Raw genomic sequence first — 16,223 nt, 5'->3', positions numbered from 1 at the left:
CAATGGTTATGCTTTGGAAAACAATGATGTTTTCAAAACAATGATAAATATAGTTAATGTTCCAAATACTGTTTTCACCATTAACTCATAAATCTAATGCTGTTAAATCACTCTAGCTGTTACATGCGTTTAATTTCTGTTCATTTTTCTCCATAAGCGTTTGTTAGCATAACAATGCCGTGCCCCGTCATAGCATGACATAGGAGAGGGGTGATACTGTAGAAAGGAATCATCCTGACATGAACATGGAGATTAAGTGACAAAGAGATAAATGCACGACAGGCTCTTCAAGAAAAACGATGGTAAGACAAGAACAAAGACAGACACTGATACCTTGAAAATGCAAAAAAAGAAAAATCAATTTGTCAGGTGTGAACAATAGACTGCTATATCTTTTAAAGATATGCATTTCATCTGAACAGCCTAGTTAGTGCTCAGCTTTGGCATGTTTTATGAACAAGCTGTGCAGCAGTGACACTAAGACAAGCAGAGAAAAGAGAGCAGAACAGCAAGGAGGACCGGCGGACCGAATTTAGGAAATGACAACAACAGATATAAAAACTTATAGGACAAATTACAGCTCCTTCAGTGGCCAGTAGTGCAGATATATCTCCATTAACATATGATTCATTAGCATAGTGACGTGGGCTGGAGGCAAACAACCATGATGCACAAGCTCTGAGCATACAGAGGCATGTTTATGAAGGACACTGGCGTTTTCTGTCATGGGAAACACAGCCGCATTCTTCTTCTGGAAAGCAAAGCACAAATCAGCAACAACAACAGAGTGTACATTCAATTCAAGGTCACACTGGTGTCAACAGAGAAGCCTGACTTTCTACACAACTATAACTCATCCTCAGCAAATTGTTCATAATCCTTAACAGCATAAACATGGTTAGTGAGGGATGATATTTCCATGCTGCAGTTCAGAATTTTACATTTCCCCCTTCTGGCAGTGGAAGAGATTACACACATCTTTCAAGAATATACAGTGATTCTGAAGAATCAAACATCTTTTCTTGAAAGAATCCTTTCTTGTATTTGTAGATGTTTCACAGTACCCCGGGCTAGCTGGAGTATCACTGAACTTTCACCATGTGAAACAACTAAAACTAGAAGTTTCCTGCAGCTTTGTTATACTTTCTTTCTTTTTTTCATATTTTTTTTAACACTGCCTCCACTGATTTATGTTTGGGTCTTTGCACACCACTTTATGTGCTGCAATGAGAAGAAATCTCACTGCAGATCCACTAAGAGTGAACTTTGTTTTGCTCTGTCTCTCAAATGAGGTTCAGATGTATCATTACAGTGCCTATGAAAAGTTCATAGGCCCTTTTTATTGCTGTTAAAAATCAATTTGAAAATTTGACCCAAAAAAAAAATGCATAAATATTCACCCATTTTAAGCACTTCTCAAATTCAGCAACACATTCTCTATAGGACTCAAGTCTGAGCTTTGACTGGGCCATTCCAGAACCTCCACCTTCCTGTCTTCAAATCATTCTTGTGTAGCTTTACTTGCGTCATTGTCTTGCTGAAAAATATTCTTAAAAGCCATAGTTCTCTTGTAGATGGAAACAAATTGTCCTCCAGGATTTCCCTTCAAGCCATTTATTTCATCTTCTGTCTTTACAAGCTTCATAGGACGCAGGAACCACCATGCTTCACAGTGGAAATGGTTTGTTTTGTGATGCTATGCAGAGCTTGGTGTCAGCCACACATAGCATCTCGTCTGAAAAAGCTCCATGTTGGTCTCATCAGACCAAATAAGTTTTTCCCTTTGACCATAGAGTCTCCCGCTTGGCTTTTGACAAACTCTAGTCAAGCTTGATGCGAATCGTCTTCAACAGTGGCTTTGTAATGGCCAATCTGGTTGAAGTTATTCTGAGATAACAGAGGCTGTGTTATAAGGAGTATCAGACTTGTGACAGAATACGTTTAGCATTTTCAGCGTGTGCATTTTCAGCATGTGCGGTAACCATGGCTTCATGGAGGATGTTTTTTTTTTAAATGTGCTGCAATGCAAACAAATGTCCTAAAGATGGTGAAGTTAATGAGTGATTTGGAAAGAATCGATTCAAAATGCTGTGAGGTTTGGGTTGAAATCGTTTTACATAGTACAGAATGACCTGCCTCTGAGTCAGCTGTTATGAGAAATGTGATGCACATAGAAGACTTTATTCTGCTGCACTAGCAGGCTAAACCAGTTGCTTCCTCTGAGAAACTGAGTTTTTGGTTCGGTACAAGTTTATCTGTTTACAAAGATCTCCTTCTAGTAGTTTAGTGACTGTACTTGCTCCTATTTTTTATAGTAATGTTAAATGTATGGCTTGGTGAAAAATGTGGGCCAAGGAAAAACTGCTCCAACACATGCACCCCAAAAGAGACGTGTCCGCATTATTTTAGCTATGGTACTTTCTGCTTGAGACTGAATCCCATATAGCAGTAAGCCAAAAGCTGAAACTTACTTTAAACCGTCTACGGACGGTGGACTCCGGCGACGACAGGCGCTTAAATTCCGTAACAAAAGTATGTTTTTATCATCTTCTTTTTTTTTTTATCTCTCTCTTTCTTACTGTTTATTCAATGTCACATGCTGTTTTTATTTTTTCTTTAATTATGTAAAGCACCTTGAAATGCCTTGCTGCTAAAATGTGCTATACAAATAAAATTTGATGGATTGATTGATTATAGAGTAGACCCTTAGTATTCACGGGACTAGGAATTGTCTATGTTAACAGTTCATTACACACAGTGAAAACTGTATTAGCACTACTGCAAATGCTAATATTTACAGAACCACTTATTTTCTGCTTTGGCCTGTTTGTCATGAGACCATCTAAATACTTTCTACTGCCTGTAAGATACTGACTACATGTGATCAATCTGAACAACCCCAAGTAAATGAATACGGCTATTAAAATAAGGAGTAAAGACAGCAATAGATCTGATTTCTCAGAAAAATCCAAAGTGAATGACATTCTGAGTGTATGTGCCATCAACATACACTCAGTATGTCAAAGAAACTGAGAAACAATTGTCATTAGCAATAAAAGCACGCTAAAATGTTAGGCAACGCAACTTACCAGTTTACGTTGACACCAGGTGCAGATCCCACATAAAGCTACGAGCCAAACGGCACATACTACGACTGCAACAGAGAGCAGGAGTACACTGAGTGACACTGAGCCTAAGAGGGAGAGACAAAGACCGAGAAGACAAAGACAGATATAGAGGAATTAGTGCATTCCATACTACACTCCAGATTTTTAAAGTGCTCACATATGAACATTCTGATGTTAGCGAAAGTCATATTCGTGGGATATTCAGGATCAATGGCTTCTCTCCTTCCTTCTCCATTCATCCTTGTCATCTGGCATCTTTCATCAGTAAGAGAGAGAAAAGTAAAAGCAGTGCAGGGGAAAAGACATAAAGGCAATGAAACGGCTTCTTGCTCATGTTCCCTGCATGTGTCAACGAGGGATGCGCACATGTCAGGGTGAAAAAATATATCACGAGGCCAGAAGCCATGCAATTACCGACCTCCGTTCTCTCCTCTATCTCCAAAATCCCTTACAAACTTTGTTCCTGTCTTGACAGATGATTTATTTTCCAGAAGGCTCTATTTTCAATTTCTATATCTTTCAATTACTGCCTCCCAAGCATGACATTCATTCAGTTATTTGCTAAGTAATTCAGAATGCACAGGCAGAAAGGCAAAACAACGCTGACAATGAGCTAATAACCATCACATTCTTTTCTCTCCAGCACAGTCTATAATTATTTCGAGATATTCTCAACCTGAAAATAAATGCATTTCTTCTTCACCTCTAAATATTAGCTTTATGGATTTTTTTTTTACATTGAGATTTATGGATTTTATTTGTGCTGCATTTTATAATTGTGTATTGACCGGTGTTGGGAAATATTCACCTGTTCTGTATTTTGATGTGGTTATTTTTTTATTACGTTTTGTTCAAAATGTGTTGATGTTTCTTTCTGCCCTCCAAAAAACATTTGTTCCTAGTTTGAATTTTATGTTGCCTGCACTGAGTCAATCAATGTCCTCCACTTGCAGAGTTTGGCAAAATGTAACTTTATATATACTGGTTGAAAAATTATGTAGTATAAGGTATAAACTAAGCAAGATGAATTGAAAATAAGAAAAAAAAAAACTCGCTATCAGAATCTGATAGAAGGTTTGTGAAGGACAGGCTCTCAAGTTCATCTCTCAAAAAGTAAAATATAAAATTCATACCGCAGCCTGTACTGGGGTTTTTCCTTGTCAGTTTGTTCACCAACCATACCCGCTTCGTTTGCATAATCAGATTTAACCTCTGTGAGAAGAGTTTAAAAAAGTGAAGTTCTCACAAAAGTAGATATAAATGTAAATATCCAAGTCCATTATGCAGATGACACATCCGAATAGCAGGTACAGATGGAGGTCACATCTTATGGTTTTGGATTTGCCCAACTGCATATAAGCACAGAGTTCAAATCAACTTGCTTTGGAGCTGCTCTGCTGGTGAAATGCAACCCTGCTCTGAAAATCTTGTGAGTCATCTGCTTTATGTAGTTTTTTCTTACTTTGTTTGTCCTGCGCAAAAGTGGAGGAAACACATGGGCCGGAGAGTAAATATCCATCAACAACATTTTAATAACTTTCATTCATTCATGAATTGTCTTCTGTCTGTGAATTTGTGTCCAAATATTTTTTAAATTGTTTTGCAAGACACTTGTCTTTGCAAACCAATGTACTTATCTGAATGGGATTTATCACTGTTTGGCTTGTTTACTCATTCACTTATCTTTTTATTACATTCATTACCTCTCCAGTCATTTTACATCCTGTCCCACACTTATCTATTTTGTCATTCCCAATCCCAACTGTCCAGTTCTCTTAACCTATTCCCTTTTTCACTCTCCATTCACTCATTAACCTCTCCAGTTTATGAAGCTGTCCAGTTTTGGTATGGACTGCTTTGCTCTGTTTGACTTGGCTTTCCAGCTATTTTCCCTGTCAGATCATCTGCCCTGTTTTGATTCCCAGCCCAGTTTTGGACTTTTTCTCTTGGCTGGTCCCCTTTGCTCTGTTGGCCTGTGATTTCAGTCAGACTGCTGCCAACCCAAACCGTCCACCACTTCAATGCTTTTCAGTTTCATTGTTTCCTTTGTTCCTGGAAAGCTTCCAGTAAACATGAACTAACAAACCTTTCAAATTCATCACACTCAGATTTTTATTGTTTCAGTCGGTCTGAGGCAAAGTTTTGACTGAAAACATGTGCATTTCAGCAATATGAGGTTTGTGACTTATTAATCCTCTTTTGTTTCATTTTTACAGTTTTTAGTTCCTTTCGCTGTTCCTACTTATCTAATTAATGCCATCAACATGCTTTCTCTTGTTCTTTTCCTTTTCTACATCTTGAGTCTTTGCGTCCAAAGTCAGGCTGTTAGGCCGTCCATTTTTATAGACCTGATTTATTTGTCCTCTCTCATCTGTATGTTTTCAGCAGTTTCACTTGTAGCCCAGGAATGAAATCACAGTTATTCTCAAATTGATGATAGATGCTGAGTTGTGTTGCAGCTGCCGCCCATGTATTACAACGGCCTTGTGTGTTCTGTAAGGACTCTATCACCTGAGAACAGGACAAACTAAAACCTTCACCAAGAAAAAAAAAAAAAAAACACTTCCAACAAAACGATAGTAATGCTCATTGTCTTCAGAATGAACATTTTTAAAAGTTTTTTGACTAAAGTGTACATATCCAACTTTTTTTTATACTCCAAAAAATCTGCAGTGATCCAATCTGTGATCAGGTCTGTTGAGATATATCTTGCAATGAATAAATAAGTAAAGTGTTAATGTTTTTCTGCTCTGGGTTTATAGCAAACATAGACCCATGATAATGAGAAGTACATTCATTAAACAGCAAGGTTTCATAGAAAAAGTTGCATCTAGTGAACATCTGTTGTTTTGGCAAGGAAACAACAAGTGTCACCAAATATATTAGTCAAAGAGACCCTAAATTCATGTTGCTTTAATCAATTAGAAACATTAATAAAGCTATATATTGCAATGATAAAATTACAGCATATGCAGCCTCAGTGCAAGTGCACAGAAAGTCAAAATTAGGAGCCATTTTCTTAAATGAAGGACACCTTCACTCACTTTAAGAGTTAAACACATCACAACAGATACTAAATGAAAATGCATATTTTGGGTTTTCATTAGCTGTGAGTTGTAATTGTTAAAAATAAGCAGAAATAAACACTTGAAATGTGTTATGCTCTGTAAAGCCATAAAAGTTACATCCAAAACATGAGGGTCTTTTGATTAAAGCCATTTATGGCTCAATAAAAACACTTTAAAAAAATAAGTATTTGATAAGGATGTGAAAACAAATCTGAGAAAAGACTAATATTGAACATAGAGAAAATAAAGTTACAACAAAATAATTCAATAATAATTCAAAACAATAAAAAATTAAATATGTTGTTTGGAAAGAGATTCTGATAAAGTTATCTGTCCTAAATAGAAAACCCAAATTAATGTTATATCTTTAATTAATTCTGCAAACATGCTGGAAAATAACAATAGTAATATGATATAAAGTTTTAAAAAAAAGTCAGTTCACTTTTGCCACTCGCATCACTTAAAATAACAGCTTTGTACTACAATTCTTTAATATTCTGCTTCAAATGGGAAAATTGATATAACTTCTAACAGAGAGAACTGAAAAGTTAATACATGTGTTTTCAGTATGATTGTGCTTACTTTAAGTTTACCATTTTTTTTAGATGCCGATAATAAATTTTAGTATTTGTTTATGTGGAAAAACACTATGTTGTCTTTAAACAGTCCGCGCTGCACCCATGTAATCTCAGGTCACGGCAGGTTAAATAAATGTGAATTATTTCCAGTTAAAATACCTGCTGTGCTGTTTAGTTTCACACTGTGAACCTCCTGTGGCTCCCAGTGTAAACAGAGACTCTTTAACAACAGCTCAAGCATTCTTGCTCTTTTCTTCTCTCACTATTCTAAATATTAGAGCGACTGCAAGTGTAGCCTGCGATCATTTATAGCATAGAAGCAGTGTAATGCACAGTTTTGTTAATGTTAACTTATTGGCAGAAGTGCATTGCTTCTCTGTCAAATGCTTCGTCTGCCTCCCATCTTTGAAAGAGTTTCCTTCAAAAATAATTTTCACTCATGGTAATAAAACAAATTATTGCAGTTGCTTACATGAGAAATGGCCTTAATAAACCTGCTGTTGCCACATCCCCCTCGCCCTCATATATCCAGCAACTCATTACAAGTCGGCTCCTGCTCTGTGTTACCTTTGATGAATCTACACATCATGTTGTTTGTTGGATTTCTTACAGATGGATGATCTAGAAAATGTTCTTGGAATAGTATTTACAAAAAAGACAGATGACAACTGAGTATTCAGGAGCAGTCAAAAACTGTATGCATCTATCAGTAATGCAGACTGACATTAATGTGTTCAAGCTGGATGCTACCCACTCGGGTAAGAGCTTAATGCAAATATGTTTTTAGACTTTTTTCAGGACTCTTGTATAAATAATAAAAAATAAGGTGGTCAGTATTTAAAAATAAAAAGAAGAATCTGACAGTTGTGTGACCATCAGCCACTGGCAGCAGTAGATAATGGAGATGTTTCAATTACATGGAGCATGATGACTATCTACACAGATCAGAAGCTGAATTACAATCAACCGGATATTGCAGAACTGCAAAAAGATATACAGGAGAAAGAACTAATTGATGAAGCTTTACCAGCAGACAAGAACATAATCTTTACTGAAGAAAACACATATTGAATCAGGAGCAGGACCTATCACTGGCAAGCAGGATAGGTCCTGTTTGCCATTATAAGTGAATCCATATAATGTTAAAAGTGATGGTGGTGTCAGTCATGATACCACCATCACGACTGATACCACAAGTTCCAAGTTACACTAACTTGGAACTTGTTAGTGTAAGGAGTTATTTTGGTGTATTGATTCACTCCAGTTTGATTATCATTGTGTTCCTTAGTTTCTTATTTTGATTGCATCATATTTGCTTTAGTTCACTCCTTTCTCAGTGATGTTAGTTTATTCTGTTTATTTATTCCCTGTCTTATTATGAGTTACTCTGAGATTCATTTTCCTAGATCCCTATTGGGTGCTCTCTCTCGCCGCGTCATTCTCTCTCTCTCTTTCTTCTCAGCCTGCCGTTTGCTCTCTACCCTCACACCTACAACCTGTTAGTTAATCAGCTCAGTCTATTGTTCCAGCTTTCACATATTTATTCACCTGTCTTTCATCCCTCCTGTTAAACCTCATCATACCTCATTAGATACTGTTCCCCAGTCATTCTCCTTGGGTGTTTGTTTGTTCCTGATGTTTCTTTGTTCTCCTCTGGCTCCCTGCGCTCCCTTGGTTTTTTGCAAGGCTTTGGTCCTTATTTTTCTATCAGGATGAATAATGGAAAGAGAAGAAACTGAATGGAAACACAGAAGACCTAAAAAACCTAAAGCTAGGACTAATACATCATCATCTAAATTCTTTAAGATTTGAATAGACTAAGAAATAAAAGGCACAGAATTGGACTCAAGTTCTCCAAATTGTTCCTCTGCACTTCTATTTTGAGAAACTTTCTGATTGCAGTAGAGACCAATGTGGACGAACAACTGTATCTCCATATTACAGGACAGTATTTCATAGAAACTTACAAATTATTGTGTCAAATTCCCACTGGCCAGTCCAAGTACCATCAACAGTTCTTGTCCTAGATGCTTATTGTTTTAATTTTACTACACATGCAAAAAAGCAAAAACAAATGCACCTTCTGAATACTCGGAGCATGCTACAGAGCAAAGTTAGAGCAGGCTCCCACTCAAACACTCCCCCAGACTGTCTGTCCTAATTCAGTCCATACCTTCTTCTCTTGGGGGCACCGGTATCTTTCTGTCAAATATGCCCCCTTTTTTTTCTGTATTTTCTTCCCCTCCACCTGCTGTGCTTATCTGTTTGTATTTTATTCACTCAGCCCTAGGTGCTAGCTCCTGGCACGACGCAGAGAATAAGCACCATTAGTCACTGGGGACCTCCTGAGGAGCATCTCTTGTTGTAGGTCAGCACAACACGGAGAGGGCCAACACAGAGGGAGGTGACCCCTGACTGTTACGACAGACACAGTGCCAGAAGAGTGTCGACTAGTGGGAGGAAGCTGAGCAGCCAATTATACAGAAGAGAACTACAGAGCAAAGCATGCCTCACTTTAAATATTGTGACAGTATCAAAGATCAGGATTGCATCACCTGCATTTGGCTTTTGGACAACTTGAAGCTCAGAATGAGATGTTAAAAATAAAACGGTGGGTGAGATCGGAGATAATTAGACAGCCTTTGAAATCCCAAAGGTGGCCCAGCTGACATTCTCATTAGTTTCATTCAATTACAACAATGTTTTAACTGAATACTAAAATGCCTGTGCTTTGTATGGATATTTATATAGGTGCTGCACTTGAGATTCATACATAACTTCTGATTTTTTTTTTTTATGCAACAGATTTAAATGCGGCAATAGAAAACGCAACACTGCATTATTATCAGCTAATGTAGATGTTCACATACAAGCTAATAGACAAATGTCTGATTAATCAGATCTTGGTGGTTCTCCAAAGTGCAAAACATAGCCAGCAACAGAGCATCTGCTTAATTATCTCCATGTGGCATTTTGTTTTGTTTATTTACCTCATTATTGGTAGAAAGAGGCTCCAAATTTGTCAGCACAAAACCCCTGAAACAATGGGCCGCAGACAGCAAAGACAGTTTACGCCATAAAAGTGAAATTGCAGACTGTTTGCTTGTCTAGGAAAGTGAAGTTGCTTTAACAACCGTTGATAGTTAAAGAGGGATTGTAATGGGGTCATTTGTTGTTGAGGGTTGAGCACATCAATCTGTTTTAGTTTGTGAGCTTAAAACCCAAACTGGAATCAAATCTCCACATGAACCGTAAAATAAAAGTATATTAGTAGAATTGCTTCTTTCTTTATTTAACACTATTTGGTATCACTAATTATTTAAACTTTGGTTCTGGTATGTTGCTGTGGTTTATTTGGTATTTCAGTATCCAGTCATGTTCAGTCAAACTGCACTTTTATTATTCTGCTGTTTCCCTTGTGTTTAATTTTCATTACTTCTACTTTTATTAGATTATCTTGGCTATGTTCAGTCATTGCTTTGGTGTTCCCAGATTGCTGTGTTTCCAAGTTCTTGTTAATTTATCTTTGTTCCCACAATTGCCACCTGTTAATCACACTGCATGCCAGTAATCGCCCTCCTCTATAAACTGTCCTATTTTTTTTTTTGATTCATTTATTGTCAGTTCTCTACTCAGTTTGGGATTTCCTCTTTGTTTTCTGTATCTGAAAGTCTGCTCTTGAGTTTTTATTATATAAATACCCAGTTCACTAAAAGTCTTAACATTTACAGTCTGTCTACATGAGTATGAACAGTTGGTAAATAAAAAATATATCTGGAAGCGAATGCAGCTTGCAAATAAGAGGGATTAGCATCCAAACAAAGGAGAAAACTTTCTAATATTTGGTACCACTTGCATTAAGAATTCATTTAAATGTTGAGATTGGAGACATATTGGATTCAGAGTGGGATAATTTATAGAAAACTCTTTAAGATTTGAATAGCTGAGTTAGTCTATGGAACGTACAACCAAATATCTTACTTTTGAGATGCAAATGGTTTATATTTTTTATTGCTTCTTATACTTAGTTGCATTTTTTTGTCACATTCAATCATAAGACACTATCGGACACATTTCTTGAGAGATGTGCTCTCTCCCTGTCTTGAATTGGCTCTGTGCCGAAGAGGTTTTGTTACACAAACTTCATCAACCTTGATTAGTCTTCCTTTAGAATTTTCAGAAGAAAATTTAAAAAAAGGTGCACTGGGCTGTTACTCGTTTCAGTTTTGTGATCTGCAACTTGCACAGTAGATATCTTTAATTTGTTTAGTCTAGTAAAATAATAATTTCAACAGTCTGCCACTGAAGAAGTACTGTTGAGGCTTACCATCTCATTTTGGATAAGTATGGTTTCATTTATACCATAATAACCTCCATCCTTTACATAAAAAAATACATATGTTTTTTATAAAGTATATTATGACTTCCGGCAGGCTTATATAACCATTTATATGTTACTTTGTGAGTATATGATGGTATTTAAAAAGTCTTAAAGTTGCAAGAAAACATTGTAAGAGGAATTAGATGTCGAATGGAGCCATGATAAGCAGCCATGACTATCTAACGTTGATCCACCCAATACAAATGGTAGCAAGAGCCATTTGAAATAAGTCCATGTGACAAACCCCTCTAGCATTCATAGTAATGACGGGCGCAAAGGAAGGAAGTCAGAAGATATTATTGTCAGAGAAGTTATTATGCATGGTTATGCCAAAAAATGTCAATTTATGTTCTAAATAAAGTGACTTTGAAAAGTGTGCACACCCGTTTTAATGCCAAGTTTTTGTGATTAAAAACAAATAAATCGACTCAAAAATATGGCATAATTTCTCTACAATTCAAATAAACTCAGCATGAAATCTATGATCTATGCTAATATTCTAAGCACATTTTAAGCACATTTTTTATTCTAAGCACATTTTAAAATCATTCTTTGTATTCAAAGTCCTATTGAGCGTACACCAGCTATCATTTGTAAAGAATCTAATGAATCAAAAACAGAGTTCAGATATCCTGACATTCAGAACTTGCTACATTGTGTTCTCTGCGTGCATCCAGATACTCAGGCTTCCTCCCACAGACGCAACACCTGTGATGGATTAATAGTTAAAGAGACACATCCCAGACAGGTTTCAAAGAATTACAGGATCTCATTGTTTATAAGGGTGTCAGTCACGAGAAAACTGCAACAATGCACAGTATTATACACAGCATTTTTAAGTTGAGTATGCCAGCTTCACATTTTCAGATGCCTATTTGAAAGCAGAAGATGAAGAGAGTTTCTTTATCAGTATCATAGCATGTTCCCTCTGTGACATGACCTTGTGAGGTGAAAATTAAAGTTTTGGATTGGGCCAGCCAGAGTTTAGAACTGAATCTGCTAGAAAATGTGACCACACATGAAAGGGGCTGTTGGACAAGAGGTGTCTTCACACATGCCTTCAAAAGGTTGGAGAAATTTTGCAAGGTTTAGTGAATTATTATCGATATGGGATGCTGATGAATTCCTAACTTTTAATTAAAACCAAACTCTGAAACTTAATTTAAAAATTGTGCAGCAAGTATTAATTTTGCTGCCATACAACTGGCAACAAGAAAAAATAGATTTTTTTTTCTTGTTGCTATTTCTGGATTTTTTTTTATTTATTGTTAAATTAAACAGGGTGTGGTATTTGTAAATATAACATTAATGGGGTGGAGTTAAAAATAATTTATCATGACACTTATTACCTGTAGACATTTTAAAGGCACTATAAAATTAAAAATGTTTTCTGAACATGACTATGCCTTTAGTATGTTTCTGAAGTTCCTCTGACGTAACAACACAATTAAAACGACTTGTTTATGTTGGAATGTTTGTTTCTTGGAAAGTCAGTTTTGTATATCAGGAGCAAAAAAACATAACACTACATCATTTTGCAATGTTTTATACAGAAAATCTAGCAAATCTAAAAAAAACTTCATTGTAAATTAAACCACTGATAAAGTGTAAAGCAAAGAAAAAAGGTAATTTTTAGCATTGTCATATTTTGCGTTTTTTTTCAACATTCACATAGTTTTCTGTCACATACCATTCTCATTCCACCTGCTTTTTATCCGCCTCTTTTTCAGCAAACCACATCCCCTGATGGTTATCATCTGACTTCATTACCTCCATGCCAATCTATCGTTGTGACACTGTCTCTGCTACTCATTCAGCTGAAACGTCAAAACCATTTGCTCTGTTGCCCATTTCTTACATAAGCTGTGCTCTTGGGGAAGTGGTCGTTCACATCTCTCCCTTCCTCCCCCAGTTTTTGCGATTCCATTCACAAATAACATTTATGTCAAACAAAGAGATATGGAAGCAATGCTATGTGAGGATGAAAACTTTAAAAACAATGCCTCATGGGTTTTCCTCTTGGAGACTAAAAATACACTGCATCATGCACAAGTGAAGTGTGGCAAACAAGCTGCTGTTTGCTGTCTCAAAGGGTTGTAATACCACAGACCCATGACTGACTCATAACCTAATAAACCTGACTGGTAGGTGTGTTTATTCAGTCAAACTATCTTGTGCAGGCAGATTGTGCTGTCAGAGTGTTTCTCTGCCGGAGCGGTGATGTGTTGTCCATAATGAGGAGGATTTAGAAGTTTGCTCTGTGCAATAAGACAGGGTATGGGTGAACGGACACAACTGAAGAGTCATTGTGACTCACCCAGAGGTGCTGAAGAGACGAGAAGAATTACAGGTCCTAGAGTGAGGTTAAAACTCTTAAAACGGTAGGGCATTATGGAGAAAGCATGTCTGACTAAGAGCTGGGGGTAAAAATAAGCATAATAAGTAAGAGTACAATTAAAATCTGCGAGAGCTTCATTACAGGACAATTGACTTGCACCATAAAAACAAATTATTATACCTAATATTGTGGATATATATTTTTACTACAAATGTACCATAGCATTGCACATTAGCTTATTATTCTTAGTAAAGTGCCTTTGATTAATTATGGGGGCTGTTCTCTGAGGATTTCAAATTCCACCCTATTTTATAGCATGTGGTTCTGGTTGCTCTTTTGGTCAGCCAACTCTTATTCAATATGAGAGATTATACCTTATGACCAAATTAAAATTATCATGCATAACCTCCTGTCGGACGATATTATTAGCTGGAGACATACCACTTTTTTTGACAACTTACTATTAGTAGATTATAGAAAATTACTTTAAGGCTGCCTTCAGGAGGCGGCGTGCTTCATCCAGAGCTGATGAGAAGGCCACACACCTTGAAATTATACCCAGCTTGGTGGTGCAGGTTGCTACCAAAAGGAGATTTTTTCAGGATAGACGGTGTCTATCTGCAAAAGAAACGCCTGAGTTCTTGTAGTAACTGAGTAGAAAAACAAGATACGAGGATTCCTCCATGCACAGACAACAACCACTTCATATTCACTGTCACGTGACTATGAAAAAGCATTTATTTATTTAGTTTTAAGCATTTATTTAGTTTTAAGACTATTCTATCATTCAATTTCAAACATTTTTGGATTAGCAAACAGATTAGTAAATTGACTGAATGCATAAAACATATTTCTCCTGTTACCAATAGTTCAAAAGTATAAAAATTAGAGTCATAATGCCCAATCACCCTAACAACACATTCACATAGTGATACGCTTATCGGAAAGCAACCTGGGGTTAAGTGTCTTACCCAGAGGTCCATGGTCATGTGATTGAGGGAAGCTGGATTCAAACCAACAAAAGCTTTTAGAAATTTAAAAGAAAAACGGAATGATTGGTGCTTTTGTTTTGTTGAATATTTTTTATTTTATTTTTCAGCCATGTTTCAACTGCATTTTTTTTTAATGAAACAATTCTAATACATTGTTTCATCATTTAAATTTTCTATCACAACTTGATACAGAGGGATTCCAGCAATCTGAGACAGCATTAAGCAAAAGGAAGTATGTCAAGAACTAGTGAGAATGGGCCTTTAAGTCTTTTCTTCTTCTTTGCCTGTGATTTATTGAATTACAGCCATCATGTGGTATTAATAATGCAATATATCTAGTTTAGAAAAGAAAAAACATGAAATAATTTACTCATCCATCTGTTATTAAGACATTGAACATGTATTTCAGAAGTAGGAAAACAATACAAAAATTGCTAATTTAGTAAATCCTACACAAGCTAAGTATCAAAGATAGATAACCCAACGTGATATAACATATCCGATATCGGTCCTTAGGACATTCATTACAATATGCATGCAGCTTTTCTCTGCTCGAATTATCAAGGAAAAACCTTTTAGCGAAGTCTCAAATGTAATTTGAACATGAACAGCTCTTCCCTCAAGCCAAAAAGAGAGAGAAAAAAAATTACATAATCATGCAAATGTAGGTTTGGAATGGGCTGCATTTATAATAATGATTAACCTTTTGGATTTTTTATGTGAAGAATCACAAAATTATGTCCTAAAGTGTTTATCAGAAAATGCACGTTGATCCTATTAATACAGTTCTGAATAAATATTTATTTTTTATTTTGTTCTCTGTAGCAATGCCAAACTAAAAGGATAGAGGCACAAATTCTGTCTGGCTTTTAATTTTCGACATAGTTTTCCACAAAACGTGTAAACTCATTGTCCCTCCTGCTTTGTAATTAATGAATGGGACTTGAAATTCTGTTTTTCACACATCGTTTCACAAAATCGTGGCTGAATCGGTACCAAGCTGGCTGCACCCAGCCAAAAGTAGATGTTGTTGAAAAGGTTAGTGAATCTCTGCTGTTTGTTCATGTTGGCAGGATGTGCTGCAGTCGCTGTTTGCGTTAATACAATTCCCCATTGTGCTACTGCATGAAGAAATCACTGCCTTCAGCACTTTCGGCTCAATAAAAACAGACTTGTAAGCTGGCATGTAGCGGCCTACTTGGTCAGTCTGAGTTTGAGCTCATCATTTGTGATGAAGGAATCAGCCCCCTGAGTACGACCCTCAGACGGTGAGCTCCTGCTGAAAACTTCTTACAGTGTCTTTGGAAACAATAATCTAGCAATTTTCTCATTTGCAGTCCAGAGTAATTGATTCAACTAACCCACTGGTTCCTCAATTAAGAAAAAGGAGAAAAATCCAGGAAAATTCAGTTTTAAGTAAGTATTTGACGAAGAAGCTCCCACGATTGACATCTGTTGCGCTGAGTCCCAGATGTTTTATAGCTGCTATAAAGAGTTTTGGCTCCAAAATTCAATCAACATGCCCGCTCTTAAAGATGCCCACACAGTTGAGGTTATATAACATATTTTTTTCCCACCAACTATTTCATGAGAAACATTAATATCACTTATACGCACACTGTCAAGTTTTAAAAATGGATTCTCTGTTAGTGGAAGCCTTTGCCTGTTGACCCTCCCATAGGAAGAAAAAAAAAATCAAAGAGCACCAAAAGATGTTTATAACTCTTAAAGTAAAGTT

At 36.5% G+C, this 16,223-nt stretch overlaps 1 protein-coding gene across 5 annotated transcripts in view; it reads right to left on the bottom strand.

Annotated features, from left to right (window-relative positions):
- The window catches only part of syt7b (synaptotagmin VIIb), a 102,012-nt gene that overhangs the window by 55,327 nt on the left and 30,462 nt on the right, over positions 1-16,223 (bottom strand). For all 5 annotated transcript variants that reach the window (XR_001776466.1, XM_017304019.1, XM_017304020.1 and 2 more), the window contains exon 2: positions 3,090-3,193. Coding sequence is in view for 4 of the 5 variants with exons in the window: in XM_017304019.1 (XP_017159508.1) it covers positions 3,090-3,193 (104 nt within the window). In the remaining variant the exon portion in view is untranslated. The remainder of the gene's footprint in view (positions 1-3,089; positions 3,194-16,223) is intronic.

The sequence above is a fragment of the Poecilia reticulata genome, linkage group LG3 (assembly GCF_000633615.1).
Source record: "Poecilia reticulata strain Guanapo linkage group LG3, Guppy_female_1.0+MT, whole genome shotgun sequence".
Lineage (NCBI taxonomy): Eukaryota > Metazoa > Chordata > Actinopteri > Cyprinodontiformes > Poeciliidae > Poecilia > Poecilia reticulata.
This window is presented reverse-complemented; position numbering and strand designations above follow the sequence as displayed.